At 48.7% G+C, this 18511-nt stretch overlaps 1 protein-coding gene across 1 annotated transcript in view; it reads left to right on the top strand.

Moving 5' to 3' along the window:
• Positions 1-18511, top strand: part of MTOR (mechanistic target of rapamycin kinase) — a 54028-nt gene that overhangs the window by 4059 nt on the left and 31458 nt on the right. The window contains exons 8-29 of the mRNA XM_063317344.1: positions 433-541; positions 1006-1192; positions 1630-1758; positions 2950-3194; positions 3331-3546; positions 3887-4092; positions 4537-4659; positions 4930-5019; positions 5154-5246; positions 5851-5985; positions 6344-6473; positions 7273-7523; positions 8557-8598; positions 9303-9389; positions 10060-10227; positions 10650-10762; positions 10982-11144; positions 11827-11919; positions 12887-13033; positions 13900-14042; positions 14846-15008; positions 16172-16317. Coding sequence (XP_063173414.1) covers positions 433-541; positions 1006-1192; positions 1630-1758; positions 2950-3194; positions 3331-3546; positions 3887-4092; positions 4537-4659; positions 4930-5019; positions 5154-5246; positions 5851-5985; positions 6344-6473; positions 7273-7523; positions 8557-8598; positions 9303-9389; positions 10060-10227; positions 10650-10762; positions 10982-11144; positions 11827-11919; positions 12887-13033; positions 13900-14042; positions 14846-15008; positions 16172-16317 — 3179 coding nt within the window. The remainder of the gene's footprint in view (positions 1-432; positions 542-1005; positions 1193-1629; positions 1759-2949; positions 3195-3330; positions 3547-3886; positions 4093-4536; positions 4660-4929; positions 5020-5153; positions 5247-5850; positions 5986-6343; positions 6474-7272; positions 7524-8556; positions 8599-9302; positions 9390-10059; positions 10228-10649; positions 10763-10981; positions 11145-11826; positions 11920-12886; positions 13034-13899; positions 14043-14845; positions 15009-16171; positions 16318-18511) is intronic.

Raw genomic sequence — 18511 nt, 5'->3', positions numbered from 1 at the left:
GATTTGAACTTCTTTTTTGAGGCAGAGCAAGGGCGCGAATTCAGATAAACGGTGAAATGCCAGCTAGCGCTTCAAAGCTCCTTTCAAAACTGGCTGTCAGCTATATCTGGCTGGGACGTCAAAACCAAACAAAAACGCTCTTTTGTGCTTGGGCGAGATATTGCTGGTGGCAAATTCTGCCTGATAGAAAGCATTATGCAAGAGCTTTGTTTATCTAGTGCTGCAGACTTAACATCATTTCAAGCTTCCTTCGAGCCTCTTCTGTCCAAAGAAAAAACGTATTTTATTCATTATCTTAAAAGAGAAAGTGCTTCAGAAAGCCTCTCTCTTTCTGTCTCCCTCCCTGCTCTCAAGCTTTCACATCTGAAGCAGCTGCCTTGTTGTTTTGGGGGACCTGCCTCAGCCATTAACGGAACGTCTTCCATTTTAAAGGTGTGCTACTGGGTCCTGAAGTGCCGAAGCAGCAAGAATACTTTGATCCAAATGACCGTCCTCAGCTTATTGCCCCGGCTAGCTGCTTTCCGCCCCTCTGCTTTCACAGGTAGGAATTTCCCAGACACAAGGCTGACGTTGGCAATCTGGAATGAGGTACCAGAAGGATTTAGTTTCCCTTCTTTTAGTCTATTGTTTCTTTTCTGTAGAGGATGCGCAGAAGCATAGAACAAAATATGCCCGTCCCACAGGTTGGTTCTTTCTCTGTGCCGCTGATGGGGGAAATGAAGTGTGCTCAACTTGATGAGGTCACTAAGCAGCTGAAAGAAAAGTTTTCTGCTTAGTGTTAGTTCAAAGTTTAATTCAGGAAGCCACTAACCAACTCCAGTTCCTGCAGTCTTATAGGAATGACATCTTGGACACGTGTGACCTGTGTCCCACTCATCACTGATTAACATGTTGGTTGTCTGTATTTTCTGTAAGCTGAGCTTTGTGAGAAAATATTTGAATCCTCTGGATTAGCAGTCTGTGTTTTTTAATGAAGGTGTGTGATTTTTATTCTTCCTCCCCCAGGTGACCACTATCTTCCTGATACCATGAGCCACGTCCTGAGCTGCGTCAAGAAAGAAAAGGAACGGACCGCTGCTTTCCAGGCCCTGGGCTTGCTCTCTGTAGCTGTCCGATCGGAGTTCCAGGTTTACCTGCCCAAGGTGCTCGAAATTATCAAGGGTGCTCTCCCACTGAAGGACTTCACCCACAAGTGAGTGAGGGCTTCCAAAGGTTAAAGTTGATTGTGATGCATTCCGGACCGCGCATCACCTTTCACTGGGAATGGCAGCGCCTAAGCCGTTGAAGCAATTCCGTCATACCTTGCTTAAAATGCCCAGGAGCTGTGCTAGAATGAGCTGAGCTCACGAGCTTTGGTGGGTGATTAACAAAAATAGAGGTTCGCTCCCACTTTGGGGCCAGAGTTGGGAGTCGTTAAAAAGGGATTCCATGGGAACTTTAAAGCTCCCTCCAGCATGGAGTCCATTGCCACAAATAAGCTCAGGCTGTGAGCTCACAGTCACAGCTGTTTTTCCACTTCTGCCACCCGTAAACCACCTGTTAGGCGGGGTGAGAATTGTTACGTGGCTAAGTTGCCATTGCGTATGAAATGTTTTGCTTGCTGAAGAAACGTAATTAATGCCTCCTTAGGAGACAGAAGTCCGTGCAGGTGGATGCCACGGTCTTTACCTGCATCAGCATGCTGGCACGAGCCATGGGTCCCTCCATACAGCAAGACATCAAGGAACTTCTGGAGCCCATGTTAGCTGTGGGGCTGAGGTAGGACTTGCGTTCTCTCCAGCAGCCTCTGTCTTCTGCTTTGGGCATGCGTTTCTCTATACCAGTGTTTCTCAACCTTGGCAACTTTAAGATGGGCGGACTTCAACTCCCAGAATTCCCCATCTTAAAGTTGCCAAGGTTGAGAAACACTGCTCTGTACTAATCACCAGATGTTATATTTTCACAATAGCTGACAACAGCATCATTTTCAGTTCCATAACAAACAATGCAACGGGTGAGCGGCTGATAAGTTTTTGTTTTCTTGGATGCTTGCTTTAGTGCCTGGAAGGTCCCTTAGACTTGAGATCCAAGGCATTTCTAAGCACTTGCTTGCCTGGGAATTGGGTTTCTTCACCGGCCTTGAACCAAAATCCCCTGCTTGCTCCCTCTTTTCCAGACACCAGATCTTTGGCTTGTATGGGGGAATCTTCTGTTGTTGTCGCGAGCCGTCCCCCACAGGTCCCCACAGTTCCTTCCTTCTGCTGCGGGCATTGGGGTAGTGGCTTGTATGAAAACACCCAGCAGCTTCCTCATCAGGGTTTTCCCTACGTAATCCAAAGGACTTGATGGGATATGGGAGAATAGTTTTCCTCCCCTCCATTGCCCACAACTCTGATGCCGGTGGGAGTGACCTTATGGGCTGTGCGCGTTTATGTCTGGTGATATAGGAGGATCTGCTAGGAAAATGTGAATTCATTGGTTCTTTCCAATTCATTGTGAATTCACTGGCTCTTTCCATGTCTGCGTGACTGGGAATGCAGGCCCTAACAGCCCACTCCTTGATAGTGGGCACCAGCTTTTCATATCCCTTCCTTGTACCAGTGGACCCTGCACTGGAAACAATAACTGTAAAGCTGGTGTATGAGAAGAAAGGGTGCCTAACTTACATTCTTCCCCCCCCTGTTTCCTATACTTTTCTCTGTGAGGTGGGCTGTTGTATATCGAGGCTTACCACTTCAGGCTGCTTGGTGGCAAGCTCCGATCCGTTCCCAAAACTTCACTGGAGAAAAATGAAGGCGGTCCAGTTTTTCTCCTGACATACGTACTCATTTTCAGCCTGGAGTGATATTAGGCAATAAAGAGCCCCTGCTGAAATGATAAAATCCATACTGGCCTGGCAAGGACCTGAAGCCCCAATTAACAGCTTACCGAGCTGCAAGAACTTAATGGGTCTCCGTATCTGGCCCTCAGCCCCGCCCTGACAGCCGTCCTGTATGACCTGAGTCGCCAGATCCCACAACTGAAGAAAGAGATCCAGGATGGGCTACTGAAGATGCTGTCCCTGGTGCTGATGCATCGGCCGCTGCGCCACCCGGGCATGCCGAAAGGGCTGGCTCACCAGCTGGCCTCCCCCAGCCTCACCAACATCCCAGAGGCCAACGACGTGGCCAGCATCACTCTCGCCCTCCGCACCCTGGGCAGCTTCGAGTTCGAAGGTAAGCGGGCCGGAGAAGGCCACAAGCAGAAGTCCACCAGAGAAAGCCCGTGGCCTGCTGCAGCTGATGGCGCAGCAGGGGCCTGGGAGAGAGAGCTGGCCAGACCACCTTGTCTTCCTTTGCCCGCTTCTGTCAGGGCACTCGCTGACTCAGTTCGTCCGGCACTGCGCGGATCACTTCCTCAACAGTGAGCACAAGGAGGTCCGCATGGAGGCGGCACAGACGTGTTCCCGCTTACTCACGCCGTCCATCCACCTGATCAGTGGCCACGCCCACGTGGTCAGCCAGACTGCGGTCCAAGTGGTGGCAGACGTCCTCAGCAAGCTGCTGGTGGTCGGGATCACGGACCCCGGTGAGCAGTCAGGGCCGAGGGAAGGGGGGGCTCCGGCTCTGGGCACATAAATCCGGAGAATTGTTTATTCCGGGCATCCCTACTTGGGGGTATCTTCATGGGGAGGGGGGGCTTTTGTGGGCGGATTTGCATAATGAAGCTCTGAACCATTACTTGCCGTCTGCAATGAGAACAATTCAGCAGCCAACGATGAGGAATACCTCTGGCTCCCTGAAGATTGCCTGACAGTCTGCGCAGAGGGCGCTGGATCAAACTGTCTGCCAAGAGCGAGTGGACTTCCTGGGGGCTTGATAACGTCGCTTCTCTCCAAGCACCTGCTGTGCAAATCTCTCCTCTCCAGACCCCGACATACGGTACTGCGTGCTGGCGTCCCTGGATGAGCGGTTTGACGCTCACTTGGCCCAGGCGGAGAACTTGCAGGCGCTTTTCGTCGCCTTGAATGACCAGGTGTTTGAAATCCGCGAGCTGGCCATCTGCACCGTCGGCCGGCTGAGCAGCATGAACCCCGCTTTCGTCATGCCGTTCCTCCGCAAAATGCTAATTCAGGTAACAGCGCCGGGAGAGCCGTCAGGCTGGTGGCACACTCTGTCTGCCCCCGGCAATGCCCAGAGAAATAACTTAATTCCAGCGCAGAGGTGAATGGGGCCATTTTTCCTTTTATTTTTGTCTTTGCGGTAGACGCTTTATGAGCATTCCTCACCTGGTTCTGTAGGTACAGTTGTGGGTTTCCAGATGTTTTCGTTATTCCTTTTTCTGCTCCGAAGCGGAAATTGTAGAATTGTGTGAGAGCTCCAAAATGGAGGACGGTGGGCCCAGGTGGGTTCCTTTTGCGGGGATAAGTAGCAGGTGGAGCAAGCCAAGAGAAGCATCTTTTGCCTCTTGAGGTTCAAGGCCATCAAAGCCACGCGGATCGGCCCTTCTCTCCTGAGCTGGAATTCCTAGTGCCCTTCTCTTGTCGCTGACCTGGCGCCGTCATCTTCTCCCTTCCAGATCCTGACTGAGCTGGAGCACAGTGGCGTGGGCAGAATCAAGGAGCAGAGTGCCCGGATGCTGGGTCACTTGGTATCCAATGCCCCGCGGCTCATTCGACCTTACATGGAACCCATCCTCAAGGCAAGGTGGCCATGAAGTTCGGGGGCGACTTTCAGAACCCCCCAGTACACCCCATCCTTAAGGTCCTGCCCTTTGCCCTCCAGAGTCGTCAGCCTCCAGCTGCTGTCTTCCACCAGCCAGAACGCTGAGCAAGATCAATTCAATTATGGCCTCCAATATCTCTTAGCGAGGAGAGGGCTTGAAACATCTTCCCCCCAATAAGATGAGAATGAAATGTACATTTTTTTCTTCTCTTTGTCGTTTTGCCTTGTTTTCTATGTCACTGGACAGGCGCTAATCGTGAAGCTCAAAGATCCAGACCCTGATCCAAACCCTGGTGTGATCAATAATGTTTTGGCTACTATCGGTGAACTGGCACAGGTACGCTGCGCAGCATCTCCTTCGGGAGCTGCCGAAAGGAGTGAGACCCTTCCCGCCACTGGCTCATCATAATTCTGCCCCTTGCGTTCTGGACTCCGCCGTTTTTTATGCATGGATTTTTTTTCCCCCAATAGGTGAGCGGGCTGGAGATGCGGAAGTGGGTGGATGAGCTTTTCATCATAATCATGGACATGCTCCAGGACTCCTCCTTGCTTGCCAAAAGACAGGTGAGTTTGGCCTGCAGAGGTGATGACCTTCTGGTCCACCTCTTTGTCCCTGAGGTGTTGCCTCCCCCCGCCCCTCTTGATGTCGGGGATGATCTGCTCTGTTTACGAGCCTCCTTGAGATTGACGGCCAGCCAATGAATCCCCTGCTCCATCTTAATGCTTGGCACGCTGGACGGGCTGTCGATTAAGAGCTGGACTTCCTCTGTGGTCAGACGGCAGGCCGATCTAGCCAGATTTGGAAGCCAAGCTAAGCATGTTCTACCATTGCTGCTTGGGCTTTTTAACTGAGATGCCAGAGACTGAACCTGCATTCAAAGCTGGTTCCCTACCCCAGGGCTGAACTGTTGTTGCCCTTTTGAAATGGAAGCATTGCTATTCTGAAAGCTGTTTTATTGCTTCTGTCGTGTGCTGTTTGCCTTTTTTTTTTTTTAATATAAACCACTTTTGCGTAGAAAGGTGTAGGAATAAAATTGGTGCCTGCTGGAGAAGCTGGCGTGCTGTTTGCTTCTCTCCTTGTCCCTCTGCCTATGTGGCTAAACAGTTGGCGAAATATTTGGATGGGGCTGTAATTCTGTTTTTTTTCCCTGTGGTGGACCTTCCCCAGGTGGCTTTATGGACACTGGGGCAGCTGGTAGCCAGCACTGGCTATGTGGTGGAACCCTATAGGAAGTACCCAACTCTCCTGGAGGTGCTGCTGAACTTCCTGAAGACGGAGCAGAACCAGGGTACACGAAGAGAGGTAGGCCTCTTTGCTCTCTCTCCTTGGCAGGCTGAGAAGGGAGGAGATGCGCTGGAAAGTTGCCTCCGGTTAGCCTCAGATGAAGAGTGTGGAGGTAGCTTTCTTCAGCTGCTTTGTTGACATTTTATGCATGCGAGAAGAGCAGGGCCACGTGATCCTTCAACAGGAGAAATTGTGCCCAGGGAAATGGATTGTGCAAATCAAGCTTTTTGATTTTTGATTTTTGATTTTGATTTGATTTGATTTTTGATTTGATTTGATTTGATTCTTCTATTCTTTTATTTCATATTTTATATTTTATATTTTATTTTATTTGAGCTTCACATTATATAGTTTTTCCCCTTTTTTCCTCTGTTAGGCTATTCGTGTCCTTGGTCTCTTGGGAGCTCTGGATCCATACAAACATAAAGTGAACATTGGTATGATAGACCAGTCCAGGGATGCTTCAGCTGTGAGCTTGTCAGAATCTAAATCAAGCCAAGATTCTTGTAAGTGGACTGAGAAAAGAAGGCCCTGTGTCAGCTTCTGTCAAAAAGAGGCAGTTGTGTTATTTAGTAGTTCACTTTAAAAAAAAAAGTATTCTCCACATTACTAGCCCCATGGTGTCGATTAATAATAATCCCTCATTTCTTAGCAAACAACGACATTAAGTGAATTCATCAAATCTGTTAAATATGCATACCTAAGTAAGCTGCTGTAAACTTTTTCCCACTTCGGCTTTTTGGACCTGAGCTTTTCTACGTTAGGTCTGCCCAGAAAACTGCCATTGGAACACAAGAAGGAAACAGAGTCAGTATAAGTAAAAGAGATTGTACGAGCCGGTGATTGTATAATGGATCAGCCTGTAAGCTTTCCTTGAATTCAAAAGCTGCTTCATGCATTGGTCTTTTTATCAATGCTTATTCAAGAAATGGTTAAACTTACTTAGAAGAGAGGCTTTCAGATGCCAGCAAAAAAGATAGTGCTTTGTGACTGAGTTTCCTTACTTCTTCCCATCCTAGATGTTGACTTTGCTGTAGGAATGTTGTCCAGCTTAGCTCAATTGAGCTTGGATGTGGCATGGGGTGCTTAGAAACAGGACCCTTGTGTGGTTACATTGGATTATCAGAGCTGAAATTTAAAAAAAACAGCAACATTCAGGGCATCTAGTGAGTTTGATGGCCAGCTCCATCCTTCTGAAGTTTCTTGTATCTCTGATCTATAAAGTCATGAAAAACACTCCAATTTTGGCTTGCTTTGGGTGTTGGTCAACTGTTCTGTTCTGATAGGGGAGTCTCTCCTTTCCAGCTGACTACAGCACCAGTGAGATGCTGGTTAATATGGGGAACCTCCCCCTGGACGAGTTCTACCCTGCGGTCTCCATGGTGGCGCTCATGAGGATCTTCCGGGACCAGTCCTTGTCCCACCATCACACCATGGTGGTCCAAGCCATCACGTTTATTTTCAAATCCCTCGGCCTCAAGTGCGTGCAGTTCCTGCCTCAAGTTATGCCGACCTTCCTCAACGTCATCCGGGTTTGTGATGGGGCCATCCGGGAGGTGAGTGTGTCCCTGCTGCCTTCTCCTTCCCATGTCCCCAGAAACCCAGGGACTGCTTCAAACAGCAAACAGTAGAAATGCAGTTCTGCTCTTTTGGGAAGCGGGACTGGCTGAGTCATCTGTGCTGCCAGCGGGCTGAAGAAGCGGGTGATCATTTCCACTTCCGGCTTCTTTTTTGTTCATTCTGGAAAATGATGTGCTGCCGGCCATTCTTCCCTTTTTCATCCAAAAGCTGGCTGCCCCGTGGCTCCCTTTTTAATGGCAAATATTCCCAGGTGGAGCCCCTCTCCTGGCCCGATAAATGAAGCCTGTTTAGCGCTTGTCCAGCTGCTGTTGGCCTGCTTCTGCTGAGGGGTCTTCCAGTCTCTGCCACCAGTCATGTGTGTTGTATTGCCCTCTTCAGAAGGGGAGAGTGTGGCCCGTCCCTACTAGCCAACTTCTCCCGGCTTCCTGCCACCCATTGCCAATCTGCTGCCCCTCGAGTCCCTCACACATCCTGCGTGGTCCCAGGCCACTGTCAAGGAGACCACGGTGGTGTGGAGGCGGTGCCTAAAGAGGCCGTCACTGCCTGCAGAGCTCTACGGTGAGTTTGCTGTAACTGCAGGAGCTGATCTGTGGGGCCGAGGGAGAGAACGCCTTGTTTCCGGCCGGCCGCTAGGTTGATGCCGATCGACCCACATCTCAGTTTATCTCTTCGATCAAAGCTTGCCTGGAACTGCAGGAGCCAGAATGCAGTCCAGGGAAAGGAAGGAAGGGCCCCCACCGGCCCAGTCAGGATCCGTTCGGTCTCAGCCTCAGCGTCTACCTGAAAGGCTGGAACCCTGGATTATAAATCCAGTGCTGGGATCTGCAGGGCACAAGATGGGCTTTCAGTGAGAGCCGTTCTCCGGAAGCCTCTGTAGAACCACCTTCTCCCAGAATGAAACCACTGAGTGGATGCGGAAGCCCACATTTTGGTAATCCAAGGATTGTTGTGTGACTGGACCTGGCCTGGCCTTGATGCACTTTGCCTACTGTCTTTAAAAATTTGCAGGTAAAAGAAGATGGTGATAGTGTGCTGGGGAGAAGAGCCGAGGTGGGTCCGCTTGGCGTTTAAGTGCCCGAGCAAGGCACTTCCTGAGATGGCTCAAGAGCGCCTCAAATTCCTAATCAAAGGCTGGATAGGAAATGCTCTAGGCACCCCTTTGCTGCTGCTTTTAGATTTCCCCCAACTGGTCCTTTTCTCTCTCTCCATTCTGTTTTGCATTGCCAAGGTGAATGATCAAGGGGTCCTGATTTGCACCACTCCTACAAAATCTCTCTTGATCACTGGATTCACCGCCTGAAACCTTACCACCTCTCTTTTGCAAGCCACCTTGGTTCCCTGCTGTCTCCTTTCCCCACCAGCGTGCTGGGCACCCAGGGAGCGGAGGCGTGTGGGTGACGTGGAAACATTGAGTGTGTTTGGAGGGATTGAGAGAGGGCGGGGGCAGGCTGGAAAGCAGAGCTGGGGACCTTCTGGGGCTCTTTGGCTCCGGCGTCCGTCCTGGCACGCCTGGAAACTTGAGCGTTCGCCATTGTGCTTGCTGAACGCTGCTGCGCGCTCCTCCCCGAGATGCCGCGAAAGCCCAGCGGTGCTGGCAAACCGCGGTTCTGAGCTGCTGAAAGGAGCTCTTTGCCCAGGGGATGTAGCGTGACGTAAAAGCGCAAGAACACGCAAAGGGGGGCGGGGACTGAAAACCGTCCCTCCAAGCGCACCTGCGTGTTTGTCCCCAGCCACTTGTCTTTCTCTCCTCCTAGTTCCTCTTTCAGCAGCTGGGGATGCTGGTGTCTTTTGTGAGAAGCCATATTAGACCTTACATGGATGAAATCGTTACACTCATGAGAGTAAGTACGCCCTTTGAACGTTTACAAGAACGTCCGACCCGGAAGAAAGGTTTTAAGGTGGACATAAATGACTTCCTGGGCCTGGATTTCCTTTGATACTAATCAGCCCTTGAAGGCGAGATTAGCCCTTACAGAAGGCAAATGCTTCTGTTTGCACCGAGAAAGGCAGTGGCGCAGCGCACATTCCGGGGTCAGTTCATAAATGCGGGATCAAGAAGAACATTTGTTCAGCTGTTTTGCTACAACTCCTTGGCTCCTCTTCTCCAAGCTGAAGTTCCAGCCCTTTGGATGCACCCTCTGATACCCGCTGCATTGTTGGCAAACATATGTCCGGAGGGTCTCGGGGAAAGGCAGGAGGGGCAATGTCCTTTAAGGCAGTGTAGGAACTCAGTTTAAAAAAAAAAACCAGAAGCCGCCATCAAAGAGCAATGTTCGTTCTACACTGGTGGGGAAAAAATCCAGTCCCAGGTGTCCACAGAGATTTGGCTCAGTTCTCTGTTTCGAAAACACAGCTAATTTCCATCTTTCTCAAAACAGACAAAAATTGGGATTGAAGTTCCTGATGTTGGAATTGTTCTTTAAGGATGGTAATGCCATATGCTTCCTTTTCATGCTTTCTCAGTTTCTGTCCTAAGTTTGCACCACTTTCCACTTCCCCCCCCACTTCCAGGATTTCTGGGTGGTGAATAATTCCATCCAGAGCACAATCATCCTGCTTATTGAGCAAATAGTGGTGGCCCTCGGCGGGGAATTCAAGCTCTACCTTCCTCAGCTGATCCCGCACATGCTTCGGGTCTTCATGCACGACAGCAGCAGCGCACGCAGCGTTTCTACCAAGGTGAGGGGGGGGGGGTTGCACCACACGCCCTGGCCTGATTCGAACTCTGATCAGCCCCCCTAAACCCTGTGCTGCTGCAGGGCTGGGTCAGTTAATCTTCAGCTTGACCGCATATGTGGCCTGCATTCCCAGGAAGCCCTAACTTCGCTTGCTTTAGTTCTTGTCAGGGCACCGAAGGGTGTGTCTTGCCTGTTTTCTACTCACTCAAGTAAATTATGTTCAGGGTTACAGTTTCTCCTAAGTCTCTGGGGTCCTGGGGTGGAATGTGACAGAGCCCATCCCCACTGATCTTGGGGGAAGGATGAGAGCTCTAATCAGACGTTGGCTTGACTTTTAGGAGGAAAACATGCGTGTGGTTAAACCTGGAATTGCCGTTTTGGACATTGCACTTGGTTGCGATTGAGTTTGCTTTCTCTCTGCAGCTGCTGAATGCCATCCAGTTGTTTGGAGCCAATCTCGACGATTACCTGCATTTATTACTGCCGCCCATCGTGAAGCTTTTTGATGCGCCAGACGCTCCTCTGTCAGCTCGCAAGTAAGGATGGGTGCTGTCCATGTGCGTCTTCATTGTTTTACAGGCTTGAAATAGAAGATGCTGCTGGCACTGCCCAGATACTTAAATTTTCCTGAAAAGACGTTCCGACTCGTTCCTCTTTGGGGTTGCCGCATTGCGCGAGCCACGTCCATCTTCGCGGCAAATTCGTGTCCGTTTTATGCGTACAATTGCAGGGTTTTGTTGTCTCCCCATTTCCAGAGCTGCCTTAGAAACCGTGGACCGATTAACAGAGTCTCTTGATTTCACGGATTACGCTTCGCGGATCATCCATCCCATAGTGCGAACTCTCGACCAAAGCCCAGAGCTTCGGACAACTGCCATGGACACGCTCTCGTCGCTGGTCTTCCAGTTGGGGAAGAAGGTAAGGTGACTCTTACTTTTCCAAGGAGAGATCCCGAGTGTCCAACCGCCCAGAGCCCCCTTTTTGGGAGAGGTGGGTGGTGGCAGAAATCTGAAAAATAGATAAATAAATAAACGTTTTGGTTTTTACGCAGAACAACATCATCTTTGGATTTGAATCCTTTTATTTGATTAGTGTAGGCCTTCTCAGATGGGTCCTTAAGTTCTTGGGAAAGTGACACTGTGAGTCTGTACTTTTAACGGGGCATTAGATTATAGAGTTTTAAACCAAACGGCTGTATTATCTAGATCTTTCTGTTGCAAAACGTGAAAATACCTCTTTAATTGGATCAGTGGTGCTTGAAAGTGTACAAGATCGCTTTGGCCAAAAAATTAACACAGTAGCAATAACAAAGAGCTGAAAAATACCCTACAGCTAAAGGACAAACTCAGTTAAATGTACCACCTGTTATTAACTATATTAATGTTTTTCCTCAAGCTGTTTTGGAAAGCAGATGTCGAATGTGATCGTTAATATGTGGGATTTCAAGATTGTATCCCTATGCAGATTTGAAATCTTTATCATAAAATTTACTCTTCATTTGTTCTGAGCTGCTTTTCTCTTCAGCTCTTGTCATTCTTGCCATTTTGCAAAAAAGAAAATAAAGCTTTCTGGATACTGACTTTCCTTCTCACCCCTGCAGTATCAGATCTTTATCCCGATGGTGAACAAAGTGTTGGTGCGTCACAGGATAAACCATCAACGATATGATGTCCTCATCTGCAGGATTGTGAAGGTCAGTGGATTCTTAAGAAGCAGAATGGGATGGCAGAGTTTTTTGTTGTTTATTCATTCAGTGGCTTCCGACTCTTCGTGACTTCATGGACCAGCCCACGCCAGAGCTTCCTGTCGGTCGTCAACACCCCCAGCTCCCCCAGGGACAAGTCCGTCCCCTCCAGAATATCATCCATCCACCTTGCCCTTGGTCGGCCCCTCTTCCTTTTGCCCTCCACTCTCCCCAGCATCAGCACCTTCTCCAGGGTGTCCTGTCTTCTCATTAGGTGGCCAAAGTATTTCAGTTTTGCCTTTACCTGTTCATTTGAAGGAAACCTGTCACTCATCTGTGGTCCTGCCCTGAGTTTATCAATGCGCCTGAATTTCACTTTAATTCCAGAATCCTCCTTCAATTTTTTATATGAGAAAGGGGCAAATCAGTTCCTTCCCCTTGGCCACATTTGCTCAGCCATTTATTTAAAAAACGCAGGTATCCAGCTAAGACACTTTAATACACAGATTTCATACATCCTGCTTTTTCATTTTGGTAAATGTCCAAAGTTGCTTAGATTATTGAGAATCTTTATGCCAGGGTCAAAAGTAGCCATGCATAATTCCTGTCTTTTTTATTTTGGAAGTATTGCAAATCTTGAATCCTTGTTGGTTTGTTTTTCTCTTGGTGCTTAACAAGTCCAGTGAAGATGCCTTGTGAAGGACTTTTTAAATCTTGGGGGGGCATGGGTGTTCCCAGAATGCCTTGTATGACACTCATCTACCCTGTGAAGAGGAGGAGGAGGAGGAGGAGGACTGCAAAAGGGTCCAGATAGTGACTTTCATACATGGCTGAGCTAGTGCAGGCAACAGGGATTGCTGAGATATCCCAGAACATAGGAGAAGAAGAAACGAGGGGGTTCAAAACTACAGCAGTGCTACACAGGTATGAAATGCTAGGTTTAATTTTGGTGACTAGCTGAGCTGCTCTGCATCAGGGCTACACTCTTGCTGATGAAGAAGACGACCCCCTGATTTACCAGCACCGCTTGCAGAGGAGCAGCCAAGGAGAGGCCCTCGCCAGTGGCCCTGTCGAAACGGGGCCCATGAAGAAGCTGCACGTCAGCACCATCAATTTACAGAAGGTAAACCGTGGGACATGCTGCTCAAGGTTAGCAGCGATTTTCAGAAACCATTATGCTTTCTGGCATCAGAATTGGTTTCCAGGACCAGTTTTTGATTATCTAGCAGACTTCACGTCACTTTCAAAACGGAGGCAGTGTTTGTCAGACGGGATTTCCCACATGCAAGGAACTTTAAAAAATGACACTTCCAGACGACTGGAGGAAGAGGGAATGTTGTCCCTGTGTAGACCCTCATGGAGGATCAGGCCATCATTCGGCACTAATACTTTACTGAAAGTTGTTTCTTCCTCCTCAACTACAGGCAGCATTAAATGCCTTAAAGACTGATTGTCGGGGAGCATCATCAAATGAACTCTCAGTCCAGGCTTGTGAGTTTCCGAAGTTAATCTAGTTGATCAAAGCAAGAAAACGCTTGGCTAGATAGGACTGAGATCTGTTCCAGCACAGCTCTTCTGAAAAAAGGAATGGAAGAAGCTGGGGAATGATAGACCAGTGATATTGAGGAAGGTTCTAGATCAGTGTTCCTCAGCCTTGGCAACTTCAAGCTGGGTGGACTTCAACTCCCAGGATTTCCCATGCTGGCTGGGGGATTCTGGGAGTTGAAGTCCACACAGCTCGAAGTTGCCAAGGTTGAGAAACATGGTTCTAGATCAGACATATCTACAATTATGTGATAGTCTTCGTGCCATCGCAAAACAGGTCATCAGAAGGCAGTGATTTGTCACTGAATTTCAGCCACGTGATTTTGGAGGTGCTTTGGGGGCCACGGAAATGGAGCTGGGGCAGCATGGCCCACGTGCCAGAAGTTTGTCTGGCCTTGATGTTCCCGATTGCGGCAACTCATAGAAGTGTGTTTTGTACTCTAGGCCTGGGGAGCAGCCCGTAGGGTTTCAAAGGACGATTGGCTGGAATGGTTGAGGCGCCTGAGCCTGGAGCTGTTGAAAGATTCCTCATCACCGTCACTGCGCTCCTGCTGGGCCTTGGCTCAAGCCTACAACCCCATGGCCAGGTAACTCCTCAGCATTGTTCAGGGAGAAGACAAAGATGCGTGACTTCCCCTTGGTGGTCTAGCGCAAGCGTGAAAGACGTAGAAGGAAAGTTTGTGCAATGGTAGAACTGTTTTGGTCTGGGAGGCAAACTTTTGTAGGCAGGTGGCCCCGTGTAGTTGGTTGAGAACCTGAATGTTTTGCAGCAGATGTTAAACGCCAATCGAAGCGAATATTTGTAGCTCAGGGTTGAACTGTGGAGCCCTCGGTGCCTTCTGAGCCTTGTTCTTTTCTTGCAGACCTTTCATGGCCAGGCTAGGCGACATCTTGCCCAGGCACGGAAGACGTTGCCCAGTCTGGCCATGAAAGGTCTGCAAGAAAAGAACAAGGCTCAGAAGGCACCGAGGGCTCCACAGGTGTTAAATAGACAGTACGCTGTGCGTTTGAAGATTAATGTATCAAAGACCTAAGTACTTGTACTTGATAGGGAAAAAGTGACAGATTCTGAGTTGGGCATCATTGTGGAAAACTAGAGCCAGGGAATGACGTACGCCGGTAGAATGTTCACGGAGGATGGCAAATTGGATAGAAAAAAGCTAAGTTGTTTGAATGCTGAAAGAATGAGAAGGTGTGGTTTGAGAAGGAAGGATTTCTAGTTGGTGATCAGTTCCCAGGCCTGATGGGAAATTCTCCCCCGTGCAGTTATGGGCTCCCATGGGATGTGGCTGTGGGTTCACTTGGGATCAGCGGCGTGGTGTGTTCGACCCTTGCAGATTTACAGTTCCGTTCTCCACGTCCCCTTTCCTTCTGCTGCTTTTCCCCGTAGGGATCTCTTTAACGCAGCCTTTGTTTCGTGCTGGTCTGAGCTGAACGAAGACCAGCAGGACGAGCTGATCCGGAGCATTGAGCTGGCGCTGACATCTCAGGATATTGCTGAGGTCACCCAGACCCTGCTTAATTTAGCTGAGTTCATGGAGCACAGCGACAAGGTAAAGGCCACGGAGGGCAGGAGAGCAAACGACTGTTTCCCACCTTGGATGCCCACAATAGTTGCTGCCGCACACGTTTTCATAGCTTCCCTGCCTTTTCTGAACTGTGGAAAAGGAAATGCTTCCAACCCAGGAGAGAAATTCTACGCTTCGGATAGCTGCCGTGTCAAGTTCTTGGCGTGTCCTTTGAAGCTGGGTGGAGGGAAGAAAAGGATGCCCTTTCGGGGAGGGCGGGAGGGATCTCCATGCCGAAGCACGTGCTTTGCCATAGGGCTCTCCCAGTTTCCAGTCCTGGAATCTCCAGTTAAAAGGATCACGGAGCATCTGCTAGGAAAGCCTCAGGTGTGCCTGAGACTCTACAGAGCCAGTGCCAAGCTAAGAAGCAAGTCTAGGGGAAGATGGCTCCCTGTGTTCCTTTTTTTTAAATAGTCTATTTTAAGCCCCTTTCTCTGATCATCCAGAGACAGATCTCTCTTCCCACAGGCAGGCACACTAATGTCTGTAAGAAGTATTTTTCATACTTGGATGTGCTAGGAAGTAACGGAGACATGTTGTCTCCATTACTTCCTAATTAGCAGGAGCTAATTAGTCCCACCCCAATTTTCCATTCAGCTGCAAATCCTGGAGGAATCTGAAAGAAGAGAGTCTCACCAACCTTGGCCTCGTATATCGGGCAGCCAGGCCTCTATCTTTAGGCTCACTTCTACTGTGGGCTGCCGGACCTTGGGAAGGATTGACGCTTGACCAGGCTCTGGGATCCAGTCCCTGTCCCGGCTCTTCACTTCCCTGGGCTAAGCTGCCAACTGCCAATGCCGGACTCTTTGGCAGCTGCTCAGAACTGAAAGCGGTTCTTGTCCCAGCAAGTTTCTCACAGGTCCTCTTTGGCAGCAAGCCTCAGTGAGGTGGAAAGGAGATAGTTACAAAAATTCCAGCGACTGAACTGCTTCCAGTTTAGGACTGATACACCCCTGTGCATGCTGGGATGGAGGTTTTCTAATTTTCTTTCAACAACTTTCCTCTGATCTGGCGAGGTTCCTTTGCTGATAATGTGGAAGTAAGCTTGCAGCTGGCCACTTAAATAACGTTCTCCAGAACCTTTTAGCGGTCTGGAAACTTGCACCCTAGCACAGCCCTGACGCTTTGTCTCGCTTCCTCTGTTACAGGGTCCACTGCCATTGGGGGACGATAACGGCATCGTCTTATTGGGAGAGCGGGCTGCCAAATGCCGGGCATATGCCAAGGCACTACACTACAAAGAGCTGGAATTTCAGAAGGGTCCCACCCCGGCCATCCTCGAGTCCCTCATCAGGTAGGCTATTTCACCTCTGTTCTCTTAGTGGGTGAGCCCGCCTGGCCGAGGACTCAGGGCACTCGTTGGAGGAGAAAAACAATCACCTTTATTCCCATTCTGGATTCTGCCGAGGGTGTGTCTGAGCATCAGAATGCAGTATGGAGTAGTGGTTACAGTTTGGCATTAAGACCACAGAGCTCCCAGTTAGTCCACCCGCAGCCATGAACACTCACTGATCCGCTTTGGTCTTTCAGCTCTGCCCCACCTCATGGGGTGGTTGCTGTGGGAAAAAGTAGGGAGCTGGATTGCCATGGAGGAAGGACAGAAATCTAATGAAGCACTTCACCCCTTCATGCTCTCGTTCTATCACTGCATGGGCTTGAAAAGTGTTACATGTATTATAGTTGCTTTAAAAAAAAATCTAAAATAGGTAACATCAAGAGCTAAGCTGGGTGATCCAGGAAAGCTGATTTTTGTCTTTTCCAAAGTACTAGAATATTAGACTACGTAAGGGTCTTTACTCACTTGTGCCTAAATAGAACATACTGAGACAAATCCTGTAAATGTCTTGTGGTTTTGAAGCCCTGGCTTCTGGATTATAATGATTTCTATGTTAGCTGAGATGTATTTCAGTGCAATCTCATCAAAACTCCAGGAACTGACCCTCCCTTGTCTTAAATAGCATGATCTGGTATTCAGATGCCTGGGCTGAATAGTGTCCCAATGGTACAGCTTTCTGCTAGAAACCGTAGGCCTTTTCTTCTCTGCCTTTGCTCCTTCCTGGTCCTAGACTTGGGCCTACTGGGAGAAACTGGTCATTCCTCATGTGACGAGAACCACGTTTCTAACCTTTTTCATCCTTAAAAAATTTCTTATCGCCACAGAATGGTTATCTCTTGTCCATGGAGGTCCCTCAGGTAGCAGGAAGGTGTGTGGACTCTGGAGGGAGGCGGCTGATGTTTCTCTGGATGTCCTTTATCAAGGCAATTCTGGAGCAAGGACTGGAGATATCTCTATGCCTACGCTTTGGCAACACCCATATCTAGTCCTAGCTTGGGGAAATTTATCTCAGGTTGAGGAAGAGAGTAGGCGGTAGTTATTTAATGGGAAATGCGACACCACGTGAAAAATACTCATGCTAAATTCTGTCCTTCCCTCTGTTCTGTAAGTAGACAGAGCCAAAAAAAAAATATCCCAGCACCAATATCCAGTTGGTATTGTCCAGTTTTGTTTCAGTCTCCACAGTCCCTGGATCAAAGATTTAGAGCTGCCCTCTGCCGGTAGCCAAGTGATCTCTTTGCAACCTCAGATTCCTCCCAGCGTTGGCACAGGATTGGCAACTCCCCGTCTTAGTTGGCATTTCCAGAAATCCTCCAGGGCTGCTTTGCAGCCATTCCTAGATTATAATGAACGATCTAAGAGCAGTCCTGGCAGAGATGTTGGACGGGAATGCCACAGCAGCCGCCTTTTAGCGATTCTAAGAATAATGAATGACGTCCCTTGTCCTTCTAGGATGTTAGCAGAATAACAAGGCCCTTTTTCTCACCATGAGGAGCAGATTCGAATGCATGTTTTGTTTTATTTTGTTCTTAAACTTCATGATGCTTTGCCAGGTCACCTCTCTTAATTGCAAACACTCTTTTGTTCCCTGTTATCTTGCTAGTTTTCATTCCTCCCCCCCATACCCTCAGTATTCGTTTTATATTCTGTGCTAGTTTTGATCGTACGGCCCCCACATAATACAATAATCTTTTACCGGGTCTTTGACTGCAAACGCTTTTGTTCTGAGGACTTCGAAATATAGTTGGCCTGAAACTCAGTTTTAGAAACAAGAGGATTTTATTACACTATCAGGGGAAATTAAAATCCATTACAGAAACATGGCAGACTTTGCACAGAGCACTGTTTGGTTTACAGCCTGCAAAAAATGTCCTAAGCAGCCAGCTTCCATAAGCTTCTGGTGTTGGATAGTCAACATAAGCAATATATTTCCCAAAGAACTGGCATCTCCAGTTGCTCAGTAGCAACCTTAAGTTAAGCTAAATCCTTGTCATTAAAAGGAAGTACGTACAGAGAGAGGAATTAACTGTGATCCCCTTGACAGAATGGCTCAGCAGGGAACAGGGCTATAAGAACAATTCTTGGTAACTCTTTTTTTTTTAAGCATCACAAATAAGATGGGCTTGGGTTGTCTTGCAGTGAATATTGAAAG

Source organism: Candoia aspera, chromosome 18 (assembly GCF_035149785.1).
Source record: "Candoia aspera isolate rCanAsp1 chromosome 18, rCanAsp1.hap2, whole genome shotgun sequence".
Lineage (NCBI taxonomy): Eukaryota > Metazoa > Chordata > Lepidosauria > Squamata > Boidae > Candoia > Candoia aspera.
The sequence above is the reverse complement of the archived record's forward strand: the minus strand, read 5'-3'. Positions and strand labels throughout refer to the sequence as shown.